The 23521-nt window shown below is 33.0% G+C and overlaps 1 protein-coding gene across 4 annotated transcripts in view; it reads left to right on the top strand.

Moving 5' to 3' along the window:
* The first annotated feature begins 5690 nt into the window (after positions 1 to 5690).
* The window catches only part of Ncc69 (sodium chloride cotransporter 69), a 29401-nt gene continuing 11570 nt past the window's right edge, over positions 5691 to 23521 (top strand). For 3 of the 4 annotated variants that reach the window (XM_036360592.2, XM_036360589.2, XM_070110941.1), the window contains exons 1-2: positions 5692 to 5900; positions 22826 to 23112. In XM_036360592.2, the coding sequence (XP_036216485.1) occupies positions 22889 to 23112 (224 nt within the window). In that variant the 5' untranslated portion in view covers positions 5692 to 5900; positions 22826 to 22888. Of the gene's footprint in view, positions 5901 to 22825; positions 23113 to 23521 lie in introns of all 4 variants that reach the window. The other variant, XM_070110942.1, reaches the window with a different exon arrangement.

The raw sequence follows: 23521 nt of genomic DNA, 5'->3' as shown, positions 1-23521 counted from the left end.
GTAGAAAAAGGTTCCGCGAAGAGGGAGTACTCTCAACCTACGCCTACCCCATCAACTTAGTGATGACGGGAGAGTAACATGCTCTGAGCACTGCCAGTGTTTGAACGGGATGGACGCAATCTCAGCATTTATATTTTCAAGAAGTTATGAAAGCTTAGTTTTAGACTAGCCGACATAATTTTATGCTTTCGTCTTCAAGCTCTAATTTTCCTTTTTTACGATCAAATATGAACCAACTTAGCGCGCGTTAAATAAATTTGATGCAGAACCATTATCTATCACCAAAAAGGTCGGTTACGTTGGCAAGAAAATTATAGATGAATATAGAGCGAGCAGCATTCACCTAGAGAGAGAGAGAGAGAGAGTAACTTATGCCTTCCTTGGGATCGATTCGACATATTTCTATTATTCTTTTACTCAAGCAGTGCGCGGATACAAACTAATATTTTGTGAAATTTACCCTAGTTTATATTAGATATATTTTCTATGAAAACGAATAATATTATTATTTTCATTCTCCTTGCTGAGTGAGGAGCTTTAGTGAAACTTATAGTCTACTATTGTTCCAAATGTAACTAGTCCCTTAGCTTATGTTTTGTACGCCCTATCACATGGCTTATATAAACGAGGCATATGTAAATATGCACAAAAGAGTCAGTGCACATATGCTCGCACACAAACAAGTTTTTAACAGTAGAAAAAAACAAATACAAGTTACTCAAATTACAAAGCTTCGTGTGTTATTCTCTATTTTGGTGAGTCAAAGAATACACGTGTGTTGTGTACCCATTAGGAAATATGTATGTTACATTGGGCGGTTAATGTAATAATAATAATTTAAATTTTTTTTTATCGAATATAGGTTTTTTCTATAATTCCGGTATTAAGACTCAGCAGAGATTTGAGCTCAGCACAATCCACTCAATGATATTTCCACACGCAGTACATGCACAAATATATACTTACATATGTATATGTATACCAAAGACGTATAATCTCGCATTGACCTTATAAAGCGCGGCCAAATGTAGACAACTAGTTCTTGTACTTCTAGTAAATCAGTACTAATTGTAAGCTAACAATACTCACAGTGGTATATTAAGGTAAGCCGACTGAAACGATTTCTATTGAAATGTTAGGTGTTACTTTGTTAAGTAAATACATATGTATATCAGTACATATGTGTATATACACATATATATGTACATAAATATGTGTTTAGATATGTATATATAATATCTATTTATACATGTAATACTTTTGTATGATTCACATTCATTAAAGATTCTATGCTTGTTTGGTTCACTATTATTTAGTGACTTAACATCCAAAAAACCAACTTCGCTTATCCGTCCTTTTCAAATGTAAATCTAATACACTCTTTGTATGCGTTTCGGTGAATTGAAAATGATACTTATGTACATACTTGTAGATACCTTTTATAAAGTACAGATTTACACAATATGAGTGCTACTTTATGAACAAATAAAAAAAAAACCGTTTTTAGCGTTTGAATCATAATACCGTTAGTATTTGATGTAAGTAGTGAAAATATTTCGTATTGCTACCTTCTCATATATTTTAGCTAAAAGCTTTATTAGTAATTTATTAGTCGGAACTTGCGCTCAATAGTATTAAAAATCATATATAAAAGTGGACTAAGAGCGCATCATCATGCGTCATAAAATCCCCTTCCAATTATGGGAATAACACTTTTCCAGGTCAACTTAATTCTTACGAAACCGGTCTTTTTGACACTTTGTTTTATAAAAAATTATCCAAAAGTTTAATAGTTTAATAGAAACCTCAAAAGTTAAAAATATAATGTACACTAAAATATTCTTCAGAAATTTTCACTACGCTCTTTAGTATAGCATAATATATTGAACTAGAATCAATAAAGGTTTTTCTTTCCAAGTTTTGTACAACCTTTTTTATGTTCGTGTGAAGTTAGATCTCCATATTTCATTTAGTGTATGTTTGGCAATTGTTTGTTACATAGGTAAGTGGAAGTCCTTTAAGAATACCATTGTGAAACCATCGGGACTAAAATCACCTCACTCTATTATTGCCTCTCTGAAACACTTCTGATGAAGTTCATCAACATAAAGTTTTATCTGTTCAAACTCCAATCAATTCTATCGCATTTCGAAAATCTGTGGCATTGGTTAGAACACGAACTTTTTTCGCTGCCAGTTGCTTACGAACAGGCGGTTTGTTTACTACGCTAAAAGACCGTCTGGCAATTTTTATTATGGAAAAAAAATTAACAACGTGTTCGCTTGAATTTTTGTACTACCAATGCAATTACGGCTACGGAATCGTTGAAAATTTTGCAGAAGTGTTTTGGAGAGTCTGCATTCAGTGAAGGTCGTGAAGTCAGTTGGTTAATGGTTTGGGTATATACGACGTCGAATAGAGGTGTGCTTGACAACTTAGCTGAGGACCCTACGTTCATCAAATAGCATCATTACTGGTGACGAGACATAAGTTTATGAATGTGACGTCGAAACTGTCCTGAAAAAACCAAAATTCGCTGAAGTCCATCCTAGCCGAGGCATGTAACAAGTGTTTGAAAAATTGGATTGAGCGTCGGCACGTTTGTATTGGCCGTTTTTGAATACTATAATAAAGATGTTTATTAAAATAAGTCAAAATGTTGTTTTTTTTTTTGTCAGTCAGTTTGGTATCTTATGTTTATTAGGATTTGAGAGATACTTCGACTTCAGCTCGATCTATCCAATCGGATTTATCATCTGAATCTTTTATTTCTTATTATAAATATGTTAACCAAATAAAAAGTAAATCTGATGGTTAATATAGTTTTAGAAATATTTCTTACCAGGCGCCACCTACTTGGTATATTTTAGTCTCGTATATTTTATTTCGGGAGATGAACATGTAAGCCTAAAACCCTCGACTTTTTGTTGTTTCATTTTTATATAGGAAATATTTTTTATTATTATATACTCATCGTACAGCCAATAGATTTCTTCCGTGAATTTTTTGAAAATGTCCTGAGATTTGGGTGAAGTTTCATTCAAAATCGATTAAGCCACTTTTAAATCGTTAAAGCTGTCACATTCTTTTTAAATGTATATGTTAATATGTATAATGTATAATGTCGTTTTTAGTTTCCAATTCAGAATTTCAAGATAAATATATACAAGTATGTATTTTATATAATCCGAAAGAATTTTTCGATCAAAATACCCATGCAATTTATTACAAAGAATGATATACAAAATTTCGAAGAAGCTTTAATCGTAGTTAACTTAGAAAGTCATTTCTCATGGCAGCTAAAAATATTAAGCTAGAATATGGAACACTCGTAATTATAATTGCATTTACTCGTAGCTTTCGTGTGACATGTCAGTGCCCTTAAAATGTAAAAATATGCAGTAATTAGAACAGACACCTTTGCATTTTAAGCCAAGCTTTTGTTTCAGATCAACTTCAACAACCATACTTCTAAATATGTATAATCCCACACATAGGTATAAATCAGTACATATTGTTCAAACTATTTTGAATGGATCACATTAAGTACACTGTGTTCATAAAGTTTGCAGATGTGCTGATGTGTCTCTAAAATTTTGTAAGTTCATGAAACAGAAAATTGTATTTGAAATTGAGGTTCGGTCAGGTTTATATTAAAAATGTTCAATCAATGTTGTTTATATATTCTTATTCTCATATGTTTCATAAAAAACATTGTATTCCTTTGTCCAAACTTAGCCTAACTTTCTTCTTGAATTCAATTTTAGACACCAAACCGTTTACTAAAGATATAATCATTTATTTTTTGGATTCAAAAATTACAATTTTCAATCATTGCACTTTTAGCTTTTTTAAAAAAAATTAATTAAGGCCGCATAAAAACCAGCAACCAATTTAAACTGAGCCGGGGACGGTTAGTTGTTATTGAAGACGTATTATTTTAAGACTGAAAATCCTTTAAAATGCAGTTAAGGTACAAGAGTCAAATCTAAAACTGATTTGGACGCTCGGCTTCCATAAATAACACCCATCAGACGTTAGTATATATGTGACAGAAAAATGAAGATTTGCTGAATGATAAAGTACTCTACTTTTTGAAGAAGAGCTGATCAGATCGTGACCATGATTATTCTGTAAACATCCTCAATGAGCAGCCAGTTTCAAATGTAACATTATAAAAAGTATTCCATTTAGTGCCTTCTAATTTAGCTTTGCTTTAGCTACATTTATCGAATTTCAGAAAAAATACTTTTTAAGAAATTGAAACTTTCAATAATACAATGGAAACATTTCTATTCTGTGTTGCTTTCTTTGTTTTTTTTTGAGGGCACGATAAGTGAACCTATTGTTGGATTAAGTGCGGCCGCTAGCGGTCCGGTGTCTTTTGATATAAAAAGACGCTGTATATAAAAAGTTGGATATTTAAGGAGATGTCCAATAATCTTAACATTTTAGGGCTGTGGATCCCGGAAAGCATATTCATCTAAACTTTCGTTGTATTGTACAATAATAATAAAACCTAGCAAAAGATGTATGAGTTGGCGAACAAGGTGATGTGAGTCGTTAAAGTCCATATAATTCGAGCTTACTCATAGTTGAAGTCGGCTCCATGCAGAAAATGCGTCATTAGAAAATGGGATATATATAAAAAATTCAAAAGTGTTTTGTTTCAGTTTGCCACGAAGTTTGTAACATTATGGAATGATACGTCGGATACTCTAAAAAGAATATATATATAAATGATCAGCGTGACGAGCTGAGTCGATTTATCCATGTCCGTCTGTCTGTTTATATATACGCATTCTATCTCGAAATCAGGATAAAGCTTTTCATAAAATATGTTTTTTCACTATTAAATAACCTTAACACGAATTGAAGGTTGTTTATATCAAGCAACGTGATTAAAAAAGCAAAATGTTTTGCTTTGAATGCAAGCCCTTGGCCGGTTACGTTCTCAGATTTAAATATAAATAAAGTTGCTATAAGAAATGCACCTGTGCAGCATATTATAACTTTGGAGTAAATAACTAATTTCCACTTCACAAAATGTCTAAAGTACCACCCTAATATACGTAGTGAAGATCAGCCTTGGCAACACTTCACAAGTGTATGAGTGAAAAACGCAAGAATACTGCTGTGGCTGATGTGTGTTGTTGTTGTACCCACCCCATGAAATCGTGCAGCGACACACTCTGAACACGATCTTATAGCGAGTGTATGTGTGGATGTATGTATGTCTCACAAGTAGGTAGAGTAGTGCGCTCAGATACGCCGCTTTTTGAGCCATATAGTTTTGTGTGTATATAACTGTGGCTATGCATATGTATATTTGTATGTGCGTCTGTATGGGCTGCCAAGTACACGTTCTGCTTAGCATAGCAAACGTAGCTTCGGAGCGGAGCTTCGCTGCTTTGTCACTGTCACTTAAAATTCTCAATGAGCTTGTCTGCTTGCATTTCAGGTTGCACTGATCGCGTCTCGGCACTGCAAATGTTCTTTACGATAAAGCGGTAACTCGGCATGCCATATGGCCCTGTGTATGTTTGTATGCATGCGTGAGTGTGTGTGTGTGTGTGCGTGTGCCTGCCTAAATAGTGCATATGTGTGGAGCGAGTAATTGCTTCTAGCAAACGAGCGGCGGGAACTCGTCGAATAGTTATAGTATTTTATGGTCTCGGAGCCGTAGTCTTTTCCAGTCTTCGAGTGGCTCTTAATGAGTGTAGTCTTCTTGTGCGGAAAAATTTGAAAATCACCTATTTCACTAGAGCGAAGTAAACAAACACAGAAACAACATAGAAATTTGTGGAAATTTATTAAATGAAAATGAAGCAGTCAAACTGTTAAAGTTTAAAGAAATATAAATGAATTAAAAAAAAAAATATTTCCGTGCGCCAAAAAATGTAAATATTAAATAATATAAAAACAATTGTAATGCTTCATAATTAAAATATATATATATATATTTAAATGTATAAGTATGCTGCTATGTTCTTGCCAAGCTTCAGTTACAAACCAAAGTTACACAAGTTATATTCTAGTATTATTGCTTTTTTCTAATGCGAAAGCCAACTAAATAATATAAACAAATATTCACGCGATCCGACAGTGTCTTATGAGCTTGATATCACGTTTTATTTTCGTAATCGCTTGTAAAAGGTTTTTTTGTGTGTTGTGGTTTTGCTTGTGTTGTGTGTGCGCGTGTCCTGGCTGACATCCGCTATTGCTCGCGACGTTTACAAGCGTGTGCGAGAGTTGTTATGTGAATATGTGTGAGTGCTGTTGTGAGGTTGTGTGCAAAATGTCACTCTTTACTACAGTGGAGTATTTCCGTATATCTTTTGGAAAAGATTTCTTATCCTTCTGCGCTGTTTAAATGAAAAAGTGATTGCGCTTAAAAGAAAGCATTGATAAGCCAAAATTTTGTGTGAAACGCTGATTAGTTTGCTCAGGAAAATTAAAAAAAAAACAGAATTCAATTTAGTAAACAATAAAATATGGACATATGGATCTTAAAAATATATAAAAATTAATTTCTACAGGATAATTCGCCTAACTGTGTGAAATACAAATAATTTTATTAAAAAAATATTTAAATTTTTTAGTTCAAAATTTAAAAATATATATGTAAATGAAATGAAATAATTAATATATTTTATTTTAAAAGTTGTAAATATGTTTTGCTCTAAAATTTATTAAAGAAGAAATAAAAAAAAATTCTTTAGTTCAAATATATTTATATGTATGTATGTACCATATATTAAATATCCTTTAAAAAATTTAAAAAACAAAAAACGTTAAATTAGGTTGCATCGAAGCTATAATAAGTCTCACAGGTTTGAGTTTGCCTAACAAAAACTTGATTCTGATCAGTCAGTTTGTATGGCAGCTATATGCTATAGTGAACCAATCTAAACAATATGTTAGGAAATTGAAGCGTTACTGTGGTAAATAATCTATGCCCAATTACGTGAAGATGTCTTGTTACATAAAAAAGTTTTCCATACAAGGTGTTGACTTTGATCGATCAGGATGTACATATGACAGCTATGTTTTATAGTAGTCCGATCTGAACAGTTTCTTGCACCGTTGCCTTGCACAATAATTCGGGACAAATATATTGTCAAAAAAAAAATTTTTTACTTTGCAAGAACTTGATTTTAATCGTTCAGTATGTATGTCAGCTATGCACATATATGCTATAGTGGTGCAACATTTCAGATCGATATCTCAAAAACTAAGGGACTAGTTTGCGCATATACAGACGGACATGACTAAATCGTGTCAGCTTGTCACGCTGATCATTTATATATACATACATATATTCTTTATATACAAAACTTCGTGGTAAACTTTATTTACTCTTTTCAAGAAAATATTTTTAAGCAAAAACTGAACAAAATTTTGAATATATTAATAAATGTGTGTAGAAATTACTTTTTAAAGGTGACAGCTGCTACCAGCAAATTAATGAAAAAATTCAGTTAATTTGTATGTATGTAAATACCGCAATTAATATTTACAAAAAAAAATTGTTTTTTGTTTCCATAAATTTTTTTTATTTGTTTTTTCTTCTTTATTGAAAAGTTAATTTTGGATTGTTCTAAATGTTAAATGAAATTTAAAAAAAATTCCTTTATTCTTTAAATTTAATAATTTTGGTTTCAAAAAAATTATTTTCATCACCGATTTATATATAGTATAATTAATTTTATGTATTTAAAATATCAAAACCACACCAGTGATTTATACTTATAGTGCTTATTATAGTGCCGCATTTATTTGCAAATCTTTTATTTATTTGTTTGTTGATATTTAGTTTTATTTGCCGCTATTTTGAATTAGCGCACGTTTTTGAATAAAACACGAAAGCATGACATTTATTTTTAACAAATAGCTACGTGCGAATTTAAAGTTTCTATATAAATACATATGTAAAGTATGTATGTATTTGTATTATGTGTATTCACAAAATATCGTAAATTCAGAGGTTTTAATTTGCAAATATATTCGTCGGAGACTCTTTAAAATATATACATACATATATGGTCAACGTAACGATCTAAGTCCATTTAGTCATGTCCGTCCCTTTGTATATACGCGTGCTAGTCTCAGAGTTTTTGAGATATCGATCTCATCAATTTTGTATACGCTCTTTTTTGTACCAAGAAGCTGTTGATTCGTCGAAACCACCAATGATAGACCACTATAGAATATAGCTGCCGGTCACATTTACGAATCAAAATAAAGTCCTTGTATGAAAAATCCTCTTTTGGACAAGATATCTTCACAAAATTTGTCAAAGACTATTGTCCGAGACAAGGTCACAATTTCTGCAAAAATTATTTAGATTCGACTACTTTAGCATATAGCTGTCATCCTAACTGACCGATCAAACACGAGCTCTTGTGTGAAAACATTTTTATTTAACAAGATATCTTCACGAGATTCGGCATAGATTATTACCCAAGACAGTACTAAAATCTCCGAATAAATTGTTCAGATCGGATCACTATAACATAAAGGTAACTGATCAGAGATAAAGATATATTTTATGCTACAAGATATGTATCTGTGAAGGGTATTATAGCTTCGGTACAGCCGAAATGATCGTTTTTCTTAAATTAAGCCACCAATGAATTTATTAATATTATTGTATGTTAACATATATTGTGAATCCCTCCATTATGCATGCACAGAAAAAAATCCTTTTTTCTTATGTATAGTTTTTGCCGTGTTTTTAAAATAAACTTTTTTGTATTCTTTATGTTTTCAATCGTTTGGTAACAAAAAAGCAGACATTTTCTCAGCACTAACAATCTATTTGTGTACATACAGAAGCTGTCGCAAAAATGTATACGGTAAAGTGGTAAATTGGCCTAGGTGTTTTTTAGTACTCCCAGTCAAATACTATTAACCTTTTCAGCTCATATTGGAATGTGAGCGCTCTTACCGTTACAATATGACATTTTCTGTTTACACAGATTTTAATTACTAAAATATATATATATATATATATATATAGTATGAGATCTAGACTATTCACCTTGATATTATCCAGTATAATTAAATATATTTAAGCCATTAGATGGAATTTAATTAATTCTTATATTATTTTTTGTACTCTTGAAATATGAATAAATCAATTGCCAAAAAACCATCGAAATTCGGGCCTCTAGACTAGAGTACTCACTTAAGTATAAGACAACTTTAAGTAACAATACAGAGAGCATGCAAAAAGTACAAATAATTGGAATTTCAGTTGAATGCACTGAAATCAAAGGCTAATCTGTCAATCTTAAGCCATTCCGGGGAGTATGATGATGGTTATGACTTTTATATCATTTGTTCAATTCAAAAGTGAGTTTGTACACAATTCTTTTATGTGTTGCTCCATTTCGTTGTTCTCTTGTGTATGCTTTAAGAGCATGTGCCGGCATAAGCATGATGAGCACAAATATGTGTACAATATACATACATGTAAACATATGAACGTGTTTTTTACGAAAATGCTTTCAAAAAATCGAATCTCAAAGTCATTCACGTGCTAAGACGCAAACAACTTTCTTCTAAGAAAGTTGTCTATTTGGTATTGTATGCTGCATTGTATACCCGATGATAGTCGACACTATTTTATAATCATTTTCTGTAGTGGATGAAGCGATGGTCCAAAAAAATTTCCCAAAACATTCTTCTTTGGTGGGAAATTATATTTATTTAGTCGGATAGAAACCCCATAGTAACGATGTAGGCCCTCAGTTTGAAACATAATTAAATAATATGTCATATCCGACGAATGGAGGAACATACAACTATTTACCGAATGGATAATAGAGCTGTTTCATGGCAGATTCCAGTTTTTGAGATATCGGTCTGAAATTTTAAACATGTCCTTTTTTCTCCAAGAAGCTGGTATCGGATGACTATAGCACTTAGCTGCCATACGAAATGACCGATCCAAATCAAGTTCTGAATTGGAAAACTTTCTTATTTGACAAGATATGTTCACGAAATTTGGTATGGTTTATTATCTCACTGCTACAATTTACGAACAACTTGTTCAGATCGAACCACTAAAGCATATAGTTGCCATCAAACTGACCGATCAAAGTCAATATAAAGATCTTTTTATACGCTTCTATTCCATAAGAAATACATCTGTAAATGGTATTATAGCTTTGGTGCAGCCGAAATTAACGTTTTTTCGTGTTTTAATTAATGCTAATATTTACATAAGCTGTTTCAATATTGACTGTGATCAATATTAATCTAAGACTTACTCGGCACAGTTATATATGTATACATAAATATGAGTACATAATAATATACATAAATCAAAATAAACAAAGCCGGGCGCGTTTCCTCCGAATATCAAAATGGAAATCACCTATGACTATGACATTGGCATTGGCTTTAAGTGCAGACAACGCGACATGTATATGTGTGTCTATGCACATACATATATGTAGTTACGATTAATATTTACATATACGAACGTGCACTTACATACTTGCATACATAAGTATATAGTACCTTATATGCAGTTATGTCTTTACCAAACGAAAATCTAGACGGAAATGAATAAAAAAAACACGAAATCCGCCTACGCATATGCACAAGCAACAACTATTTAATAACGGTAGCACGAGTATTGCCGTCAAGCTTAAAATAAACTGCGCTCTCTCCGCGCTTGATCTTAGACTGCGCTCGTGCAAGGTGCAAAATGATAGTCTGCAGACTCTTGAATGAACTCACTTATGAATATATGGTTTATGTACATATGTATATAGGTATATAGGTATATAGTATATATATATACATATGTACAAATCGTGCATATATATATCTTTCTGTGCATTTCCATACTTAGCTGGGTGTAGAGTCTTCCTGTCGTGCTCATCAACGGAACACCAGCACATACATACACACTCATATTTTCTTAAGTACCTGCTAATCTTTTTCCACACATACAAACGTACATTCATACTTATGAGCATACTTGCGTATTTAAGTTTAGTTGCTCGAGCAGAATGTGTCACTAGAAGAGTTCGCTGTTTATTGGTGCTGTTGTTGTTTTTGTGTGTTTGCTTGATTTGCAGTCAAAAAGTTTGATAATGTAACCCTTATGGGGGTCAAACATTAATACAGACACACGAGTATGAAAATAATAATGCCCCAAAAGATCTATCGTGTAAAATAATTAGAAAAACTTGAATGGAATGAATCAAAATTTTGGGTATTCTGATGCTGAGGTTTTCTCAGAATTTTTAAGTCATATATATTACTTAGTGTGTCACAGATTAACTAATCACTAAATTAATAAAGATGCTTTTCAGCGAAGGCTCAGTGTGAAGCGGTCTACGATAAACAACAAAGAAACAAAGCAAGAAAGGTTAACTTAATTCATCACATGTCAACTTTATATATGAAACAAAACACAGAAGCTTCCAAGAACTACTCTTGCTTGCTATAGACAATCCCTTAACTAATGCAATACGAAGGGTATTCTATAAAGGAAAAAGTGCCATATTTAATATGACAAAAATAATCATAAATAAAAAGAGAGCTTGCGCTTGCAAACAATTTTTAGTATAAATACTTAAACTAAAGCTCATATTAGGTTAAAGTTTGAAGAAATTTAATTATTTTATGTACGTTTTGAAGATGCGATCATTTTCTATAAATTATATAACAAAGATAAAGAGATGCTTAAGTGAGGTTTCCATGGTCAGGGCCGCCGAGAGTAAAACCGGGCCCAGGGGTAAAAGGTTGAGGCCTCTCCCTACAGTGGTATGTTTTTAATACTTTATACATTTTATTAACTATCTTCCACCTACTACTTCAGTGCTTTTGAAGAATAAGTCAAATACGACGTAGTGTTTTATGCTCTCATCACATCTGTATTAAATTTGCTTTTTTTGTTGATGTTAAGTGGAAAAAATTTTTTTTTGTACGATCTTAAAAATTAATGATGTATAAACTGGTTCATACATAGACTTTTAGTCAAAAATATTTTTTACCGGAATATATGAATATAGGGATAGCAAGACTTGACAGTTATTAGAAGACAGAATCATCTCGGTCAAACATTTATTTATAGCTCTAATTAATGAAAAAACGGGTCTTTTCAAATCTTTATCATGATTAAGTTTTTGAACATGCAGTTTAAAATCCTCCAATCTTCAATTGTTTAGAACATAGAAGTGAACTTTTCATGCTTTGGCGGCAGCGAATGCGTCGATAATAGTCTGGAAATCCAACTTCTTGGCTTTAATGTAGCTAATCCTGGTGAACAACTTCATTGGAAAACTTATCAGATACATCAACGGAATAATTTTTTACAAAATTTGGGTTATCTTCTTTCATATCATGGAACTGCCATAGAAATTATAACGATTTCTTTTGAACTTAATTTCATTTTTACTGCAATTTCTTATCCACTTTTGGTTTTCTTGCTGATGGCAAAATCGTTCGACATGCTCTAAATTCTCTGCAACAAACGCGCGAAATTTCAAATCTACAAGAATGCTTTCTATATTTCTAACTTCATCGTCGATGGTGACATTGATCTCTTGAAGAACTAAGTTTCTTTCATTGATTGACTGAAGGATGTTAAACCATATGGAGGCCATCAATAAACACTTAAATTTGCTCATTTATTTCAAAATTCCATCACTGTCTCAACGAGTTTCTGCCGTAAGGTTGAGTTTTTTTAACTTTTTGACAAGAAAAGTTATTGCTCGAGGACAGCTTTAAGTCGAGTCGACTCCAGCCAAATACAGCGTGTAGCCATCACAGGGCGCAAGAACTGTATACTTATTTTTAGGTTGTATTCGATTTTGCGCTCCTTCATATTTACCGCTAATATTATTACCATTATCGTATCCCTGTCCACGCTAATTTTCCAAAGGAATGTTGTAATTTTCCAATGTTTTGCAAATTATAGCGGCAATAGCTTTTATTTATCCATTGACTGCTATTAGTTTTCGGCAGCTCAGAAACCTATACTACGGTGACGGATCTCTAAATAATAACTCCTGGGAAGAATACGTTCTACTTTTATGTTTAATGCAGCTCCAGCTAAACTCTCGATATTTCAAGCAAGCTAACAAAATAGATTTTAATCTCATATCACTGTATGTATATAACATAACTTTGTTGAGACTACACAAATCTGTAAAAGTGCAACTCCAAACCAAGTTTTTTAGGCGATTTGATTTACAGCGCATCTTTAGGCTATAGTCCTTTTTAACTGAATAAAGCGCTTAAAACCAAAAGGTGCTTAAAAGCTTAGAATTGAGTTGTACTGAGGGAGAGTTGTTATACATACGGACATGGCTAAATTGACTCAGCTCCTCATGCTGATCAATTATATTATATATATACTTTGTAGGGTCTCCGGTCCGATGTTTCCTTTTGGGTATTACAAACTTCGTGGCAAACTTAATATACCTTGTCCAGAGTAGAATAATGCAAAGACTATCGCCACGGTAAGTTCTGTAAAACCATCCATGGTATACCTTAGATGAATGATCTGCTCATACATAAGATTACATTAAATTGACAGCGTGTATACCACACCAAATGTGTAGGCGCCTAATTAATTATATAATTTAATATGCAGTAAAAGTAATAATAATTGGTGTTACTAAGTATGAGACTCGATCGTAAAATTAACACCTCGAACTGGCATAGAATGCTCATCTAAAACCTGTCATTATATTATTATTTATCCATTTAAGTTTATTACGCCATAATTATTACAAAATATTGTAAAAATACAATATATAAAAACAGTTAAGTTATTATAAAATATGGCAGGAACGGAGCTTTCAAATATACAAATTCATTTACTTAGATGTGAATCCCCTAGTGAAACATTCGCAGTTAGCGAAATTTTGTAACGAGGGTCGTTCGAACTTTCGATGATTTAAATTTAGACCATTTTTAACGTAATGTTGATCAATTAAAAATGTATGTCTTCAGAAGCTCAGTCTGTGGTGATGTATTCATTTACCGAAGTCTCGAGACACTTCTTCGGATATAGGAAAGATATATACATTTTGTTGGAGTAAAGCTGCGTAGACCTTACCTAACCTCATCTCTACTTCAATCATTATTGAATTGGAGCTTATGAGCTTTTGCCGTTATATATACCGATATTTAAGTCACTCTATTAATTATTATTATAACAACTTTATGTATAATTTCTAACCGCGTGATCTTATTTGGTTAACTGGAAGCTTATTAATTTACGTCTTAACTACTAACCCTTCTTACTAACCTACATTTAGTTTCAGTGTTAAACTTTAACAGCAAGGTTGTATTTCAGGTCATTTACGGGCACTGAAAAAGTCATTTTTGGTAGCGAATAGCTTTGTACCTTGACCAAGTTCATAAGCTTGGTAAGACTCCCCAATAAGAACAAAATGCTTACAAAACATCTACGAAGATAAATATGCCAATATAAAATATGTATATACGTACAAATGTACATACTCATATGTATTGTATTTATGTATGTAAGTTTAAAGATACCAAAATGTTATTGCCTTTTTGGACGCTATCTTCAATGTCAAGTTAGATACTGGCAAACATAAACTCATATGCAAACATACATACATTCTTGCATACCCACATTAGTATTGATTTAATAAAGAAGGCGCTACCTTTCAAATACCCATTTAGTACGCATCATTTTTAATTATTTCCTAACTGATAAATTTTTATCAGTATAATTAACCGTTTACGAGATATTCATCGTCAAATATCAATGCGTATCCATAACAAAAAACAAAAACAAAACAAGTAAGGAAGGGCTAAGTTCGGATGTAACCGAACATTTTATACTCTCGCAAAGTCAAATGGTATACTCGTTTGAGATTTCTTTGTGGATTGACTGATATTTTCGGTAGAAGGTCAACTATAGGCACTGGGGTCCACATATTTAGTACTTAGGGGCTTGAACAGTTTTGGTTCGATTTAGACAATTTTTGGTCACAAGGTGGCATACTTTAAACGTATTATTCACGCAAAGTTTTACCCCGATATAATCATTGTTGCTTGATGTGCATATTGGAAAGTGAAAGAATCAAGTGAAACTTAAAACGGTGTCATATGGGAAGTAGGCGTGGTTGTAGTCCGATTTCGCCCTTTTTCGCACTATGACATAGAAATATGAAAAGAACGTTATGCACCGAATTTGGATGAAATCGGTTAAGCAGATCTCAAGATATGGGTTTTCACCTAAAAGTGGGCTGTGCCACGCCCACTGTCTAATTTTGAACACGGTTCCTATAAAGTCATCTCATACCATCCCAGAGATAAAATTTAATGTCTCTGGCGTGTTTCGTGCTTGATTTGTCGCGCTTTTAGTAGTTTTTAACAGTACCGTTATATGGGAAGTGGGCGGAGTTGTCACCCATTTCACCCATTTTCACACTGTAGGTAGAGGTTCTAAAAACATTTGCTTCCAGTGAATTTTGTTATTATAGCAATAGCGGCTTAGGAGATATGCACATTAAACCTATAAGGGCGGGACCACGCCCACTTTAAAAAAAAATTTTAACTGCAGATGCCCCTTCCTATTGTGATCCTGTATACCAAATAAGAGTCTTGTATCTTGTTGTGGAGCTTAGTTATGGCAATTTATTTGTTTTTGAATAATGGCGTTTTGTGGGCGTGGCAGTGGTCCGATTACGCCCATCTGCTATACCAACCGTCTCACGGTATCAAGAAACATGTCTACCAAGTTTCATAAAGATATCTCAATTTTTACTCAAGTTACAGCTTGCACGGACGGACGGACGGACAGCCAGTCACCCGGATTTCAACTCGTCTCTTCAGCCTGATCATTTATATATATATAACCCTATATCTAACTCGATTAGTTTTAGGTGATACAAACAACCGTTAGGTGAACAAAACTATTATACTCTGTAGCATTTATACTCTGTACCCTCTCTAATGTACCTTCATACACTCATATTTGTAGGTATGCTTACATACCTGCAGACAGTCGTCAGTTATAATTAAATTTTATGTCTTATTAATTAAATTAATTATTAAATTTTCAGTAATATTATACAAAAATTTACATTATTAAAAAACATTACAATCAATACTTGAATTTACAGTCATTTAAGTCGTACTCGCCTAGAATTATGGAATATTTGTCGATATATATTTATACATACTCACAATTACTTAGTTACATAAGTAGAAGGGGAAAATGGAGATCACGGAAGACAACTTATCTTCTGCGCCAACAGAATATTTAAAACTGTTTTGCTCGTTAAAGCTAGAAACTCCAGAACACATATTTTGTTCCATAACTCTATTTTTATAGATAGTTAGGAATAGAGATACCTTATTATTATTTTTGTTATTGAAAGTCGCCGCAAGATCTATATTATTCAGGATCATAATCAGATGATTCATTTCATTTTATATCGTCTTCAAGGTTCGATGTAATATCCAAATTATCATGAGCTTACCAGACCAACTCAACAAAGGAGAATGCACTATTCCTTCGAAAAGACTTTGTAATCAATCAGTTTTGTTATGTTAAGTGCTCTTTATATGTTTAACCCAACGAAATTCCTGAAACCATGCCCTAACAGACTCCTAATTGGTAATCAAACAAATTTGCACCAAATTTTCTCAATAAACTTTACCACTTAAATTGCCTAAATTTGTGTTTAAACGGCATTAAAATAATGTAAATGTGTCCATGCATTCCATGGATAGCTGTCAAGTACCAATTGTATTAATTAAATAAAGTAGGTGTGAACATCAATTCAAATAAGTCAATTAACAGCTTAATTGCTTTCGCTTTTAAACGTCGTATTATGTAGTCCACGGTTGATCTTTGGAGGTTTCTCTTATTTAATTAAACTGCTGGATGAAATTTTTCCTTTTACTCCCTATTTATACCCTCTATGTTTATTACGATTTTGTAACATAAAGAGTCTATGTTTTTTTGTTCGTCCCTCTGTATGTACGCGAACAAGTCCCTCAGTTTGTGAGATATCGATCTGATATTTTGCACATGCTCTTTTCTGCCTAAGAAGCTGCTCAATTGTCAGAGTTCCCAACATCGGACAACAATAGTTATCATATAGCTGCGACATTTTTTCTTGTTTTGTTCTTAAAGACAGTGCTACAGATTTATTCCATAATCGCCAACTTTTATTTACTTTGCCTAATTTTTACTAAACTCTTAGAATATCTGTTTGCATACATCCATCTGAGTATAATAATATAAATTTAATTTATTGTGCTTTGTTCGTATGATGGGTATAATTCGGTACTGAGAAAAGATATACGAGATTAAATGTACCGTTGATTGCTTTTACCATCTTTATTATAACAATTCTACTTGCAGGCTTCTAGTAGTGTTAGAGTCCAAAAATCGAGAACTATCATTTATGGAATTCTCATTTTAGTAAGTAGCAGTTTCCTATTATCTTTTATTAAATATACGAAGCTTTTTGGGTTCTCAGTGAATGTAGCGATCAGGAACAAAAACATGTTAAGCACCAATAGCTTACCACCCTTACTTATCCACCACAAGGATTTTTGTGATCATAGCTGGTATTCAATATCGTAGTAGCCGTTCTAGTTATGATTTAATAATATTTATTAATATAATATTCTAGGTGCAACTGCATCGTGTTAGCTTAAAATATCGCATTTATCAAAAGCTAACCTCAAAACCAAAAATTATTTTCCATCACCCTCGGCAGACAATGAAACTTTCGAGTGTCGCCAATTTCTATCACAAAATTATCTATGTTTTCTATCTTGAAAAAATTTGTTCGAAATTAGTTATGACATAATTTGTTGTAAAATCGTAAGACGCTCTACATAAATAGCAGGAGACGGTTGATCAAATATGTGAAAATGGTTTGTTTATTATGAATACAGAGATATATGCCGAATGATGTTGTATCCGCTTTTTGAAAATATTTGTGTGTTTCGAATCCTTTATTTGGGCTACAAAACTCGTCATTCAAAGTAAATTAAAATCATATTTTCAGACTTTTGCACTCAACAATAAACTATAATACTAGATAATTTTCCAGTAAAAACTGACGAATTCTGACTACTACGTAGTAATGTAGTAATTATGCATATACAAGTATGTCTGTATGTAAAGGCGCCGAGTTTTTAAACTTGAGTAATCTATTCTAAAATTATCACACTCAATTTGTCTTAGCAGCCTTGTGCTCATATGTCTAGTATGTAGTATATCCTTTATGGCGTATTGCACGTGAGTGGTCATACTTGCACTGAATGCATGCTCCGAGTACAACACATTTCGCATAGGACCCGTACAGACATTTGTAGATACATATGTATATACATACATATATATCTGCACGACAATTGATCGGGGAGATTTCAAATATCTACTATAAAATGGGTTAATGCCACCACTATGGTCGCTAAGCAGTTAAAAGCTTAAGTTGCTAGCAAAAATGATTGGTATGATGAATGATGACGGAATGTTTCAAATGCCGGCAAAGTCCGCGTGACAAGCGTGTAGTAGCTTTCTTTTTAGCCGCGAATGACGCATGCCTCATATGTGTGTGTATAATATAATAGGTAAATAGTATGCATAAATATAAATATATAGCCATAATTATGGAAAACCGTTTAATAGACAGAGTGCAAATAGCATGATATTACTTTATAGTTTGTAAAATTACCAGCAATTAATTTGTTAAATGTCATATTTTTGAACTTAACTATACAATAAGTCGGTATTTTTCTGGTAGTTGATTTGGTGCTTAAATATTTCAGGTAAACAAAAATTTCATTTATTTCTTATGACTCATTACTCAAACCATTGCTCGTGAGCGAGAATCTATCTCTTTCTTTAACTTTGAGAATAAATATCTTTGAAGGTTCAATGCTTATCTATTCCTACTCGGTCATTTTTACTCGCAAAACCACACCCATCGCAACCGTATTGGGTTTATTGGCCGTATTTACATTGTTGATTTGTATGGAGTTTAAAGAATATGTAGAAGTTTTACTCACCGATACCGTTACGATGGACAATGATCGTTTGGATACATCTAAAAAATCCCATTGACCATAGTACATCAAGTTAGCCCTATAAACGAATATTGTTATTACCGGGCCACGAACTGATTCTCATAATAGTCCGGCAAAGTTTTCGACAATTTCTAATAGAATATCTCAATGAATTTCTGTTGAAAGCTTTGAAAAGTTTCGAATAGAGGACTTTGTCTCAAGGTATTCGTTATCGTATCGTTGTGTTCGAAATAGATTAAGGAAGTATTGTTCCTTGAAGTCATGCTGTGTGCGTTCCGATAATAATGTCGTGGATCCACATGAATGGAGTCAATAGTAATATCAATAAAAGTATATATATACAATACCAAGTTTTTTGTTCTATCAAAGTTGCTTTCTAGCGCCACTGGACCACCGATTGTGGAACAAGCCTAATATGAATTTGATCCACCAAACGGTAGCATCGCTAGATATTAATGCTGTTAACGATATCTCCATAAAACCTATATACACATTCATATCCAAATGAGAACGAGGACGGTCCAATCGGTCACCGCCCGATGGTACCACTAACATAAGTGAAATTTTCTCTTATATAAAACCGAATCGGACTCTCGGCTTTTTTCCGTCGCGTGCGTAGGCGCACGTGTTCGCGGATCTTAGAAAAATTAAAACAGTTCACCATTGGTCGTTGGCTTGATCCTTGTTTTTGTAAGGAAAATCGTGCAGTAAAACGGGATTCAATGTGGTTACACTACAATTTTGCGATGAGCCACTGCTATGTGTTCCAAAAATGACTATCACGGAGGATAATGTGGCAAATTCAAGATCTCTTATTGGCAGACCGCCGATTGAGACAGTAGTTATCTAAAAAGACCATGAGATTTATATACTGCAAGAAAAAATTTACAGTAGGGTTAAAAAACTTAAAAGATCTCTGAATCTGAGAAGAAATAATCGCGATTTGTCCAAAATTTTCGCTTTTCTTGTGTATGCGAAGTCTTATCGAACCAACCCCTTATGTACAATGATTGTACCTTTGTGTACATTGCATTAATATTGCCTCATTTAACCGTCTATTGTTTACTTTCCGGTCTGGAAAATGTATAGAACTGTTTAATTTATCTCTTTTTCATTTTTTTTTCTGGATAATATAGAATAGTGATCGGAAACGTAAATACTTGGTTATATAGCTTTTATTTTCAGCCAAATTCTGTCCTTTTGCTTAATTTCATTCGAGATTAATTGTTTTCTTTGAATAATAACGTTGCAAATATATTGACCAGATATATGGACAATGAAAGTGCAATTCTATTCATTAATTGTACTCGTATGTAAATATCAATATACCTGTGTCAATATGGATAAAGCAAACACTCGTATTTATAAAAAAAAAGACAACCACAAATAGCTTGTCAACACAAACTTATAGCTATGCATATTTCAAGTTAAATTGTGACACTAGAAAAACTACAACAAAAATCTTGGTGTTCCGGTTTTTCGTATATTTTTCCCGCATTTATACCTGTTGTAATACTTACTCGTACATTATGAATTTTTAATTATTTATATAACTAACAGTAAAATTTTCAGACTTTTGCTCATCTGAAAGCATAGATGATAGCTTAAGGGCATTTCGCCCACGCCCACTGGGTTTCTAAATGTATGAAATTGTTGTTAACAAAACCCAATTTGCGTATATAAATCACGCTGACAGAACGGTATTGTTCCTATAAAGTGCAATAATTTAGTAATGAATAAATCAATTATAGGGGATCGTAAACTGTATTATTAAGAGAGCTATTAAATTACGGTAGAAAATAGTTTTACTTAGAGATCTATATTTTACTAATAATATTATATTAAGTATAATCGAAATAACTTATGAACATACCCAGCTCCCGTATATTTCAAAGAAAATGCTAATCTAATCAGCCATCAACTCAAATATGAGTATATCATATACACTTACCATCTGATCAAATTTGACCCGGACTTTTTAATTACGATTTTAATTACGACTCCTTATCTCTAGCATCGAATTATTTTATGATTAGATTGGTTTGGGTACCTGGCCACAGCGATATTGCAAGAAACTGTAAGGCTGATGAGCTTGCTAGGACAGGTACTTCAGTATCGATAACTGCGAAATACAAGCTCCGTTGGCTTCTTGTGGTTGACTACTGAATTGGACCTCAGACCAGCTCAGCAAGCGTTGGTTAACTACCACCACCTGTACAGTTGCAAGGTCTTTCGGGCCCAAGGTAAATCACAAAAGGTCTTGGAAACTCTTCGTACTCAGCAAGGTGCACCTTTCAATGGTTCTAGGAGTACTAATAGGACATTGTCCCATCGGGATTCATGAAGTTAGATTGAACATCTACCGAATGATGAATGAAGAAGATGCGATAGAATCAACTCCACACTTCTTCCTCGAATGTCACGCTTTTGAAAGATCGAGGCAAAAACACTTTGATTCTCATACTTTTAAACATCCAGGTAAAATAGCGGAAATATAAATAAAACACCTAAGCAAATTTGTGATATGTGCAGGGTGTTTTTGCCGATAGATAGCTGATAACCGACTACAGGAGTTTTTCGTATGGCTACACAAAGGACTGCACATAACAGTCTATGTGGGATCCCCTGCATAGCTGAGGAATTTGCCATCTAACCTAAACTAAACTGACGACTTGCTTAATGTGCAAAATACCTATATACTGCTAACCGGAGTTAATGCACTAATATAATTATAGACTTTTGATGCTGGTACAGAGTGTAAATGATCGGATAACTCCATTTTATGTAAAATATATAGTTTCGTTGTACACGCTGTAGCTATAACAACCCTCATCGTACATAGTACATGAAGTTAAATGCGTTTGTAAGAGGATGCATGTATTTTTTTAATGTGAGAGTTTTCAATAGATAACGATAACGTTGGTGATTTCAATATAAAGTCCGGTTATTTTTGGGGTCCACCGTGAATTTTTCCAGGGTTATTGCTCAACGTTCGGAGAGATCAGATAATTTTCTTCTGAATTGTCGTCTGAGTAATCAATCGTTTTGCAGTTCAGATCATTTTGAAATACAATTTTTTAATTACTTGCTCTCGACCTGAATTTCTCTAAATTATCAAATTTTATCATCTAAATTATCAAATATTATTATTTTATCCAGTACAGGGCTATCGTACATTTTCTCGTTGGTTGTAAACCCATTTGTCAGTTTATTTCGCTCATTAAAAAAACATCTCATAAAAACTCATGAGCAGCTCATTGAATTTATTAGTGGAAAATTGTAGAATGCTTCATAAAATGGGAGGAGGCTCGACCAAAACTTTAACGTTTTATTGTTGTTATTGCGAACCGCATATATAAATATATGTATGTATTTATGTATGTATGAATAGCTACAGTGAAAACACCGCTTAGCGAAGTTAAATAATTTTTAAGTCGTTTATTTTCTATTTAATTTTTGTTGCTTTTGATTTTCTCAATACTACAAATAAAACGTGATAATGCATAATATAAGACAATCCCAACTATTCAGATATTCATGTTAAATAGCAAATAGTTGTAAATGAAAAATATGAGTGAATGGCGCTTAAATGCTGTTTTTAATGAAGAGGTTTTTAAGTGCTTTTCACTACATGTCTATATAACTCAAATATTTAAATATTTCTCATTACTTTGTACTGGTTATTACATAATTTATGTACTATGTTTGTAATATATACATATCTAAAAATCGTTTAACTTTGTTCATTTCCCTTTTCTTGCAGATAAATTGAAATACGGTTAATATTTAAGTCATTAAGTAGCAAAAATTTACTTTTAAGAAAAATATGTCTGATTTGTCGTCCATCGAAATGAGTTCAGTCGATCGTCCGGTAAATCGATTCCAGGTGAATCCTGTAAACCACAAAGTAAATGAAGCAGTTAAGTTGGATGTGCCACATGAGGTCTATCGTCGTTTAGTCAATAGTAATGGTGAGCCATTGGAGGATGATACTTTCAACGAGGACGCTACAGAAATTTTAAATAAACAAAATTTACAACGAACACAAAGGTAAGTCGGTTCGTTATGGAATTAAGCTACAGAACCTCGTTATGTAGTAATACAAATAACACTAACCCATAAGGTCAAATATAATCTTTGAACTGAGAACTACCAGTACTTTGATAGGCGACTTTCGAAATACCTTAAAGTCGCCCAGAGTAGATCTAAGAACTTGTTTAATCAGTCCCTTACACCGCCCAGAAAATGCTTGTATATCACGTTGTCTTCGAGATACAGTGTGACAATAGTACATCTATATAGGTATAACTCGTATCGGCAGTCGGTTGCGACATATCACTCAAATCACCGATGCGGTCAACAATCTGATTCCGTCGATATTTTGGCGACGGTGTTGTCTACATTGCCGTAAGGGTCCCTGATTCCATAGCTGTAAAGTGTCCATTCCATAACATTTATT

Source organism: Bactrocera oleae, chromosome 6 (genome assembly GCF_042242935.1).
Source record: "Bactrocera oleae isolate idBacOlea1 chromosome 6, idBacOlea1, whole genome shotgun sequence".
NCBI lineage: Eukaryota > Metazoa > Arthropoda > Insecta > Diptera > Tephritidae > Bactrocera > Bactrocera oleae.
This window is presented reverse-complemented; position numbering and strand designations above follow the sequence as displayed.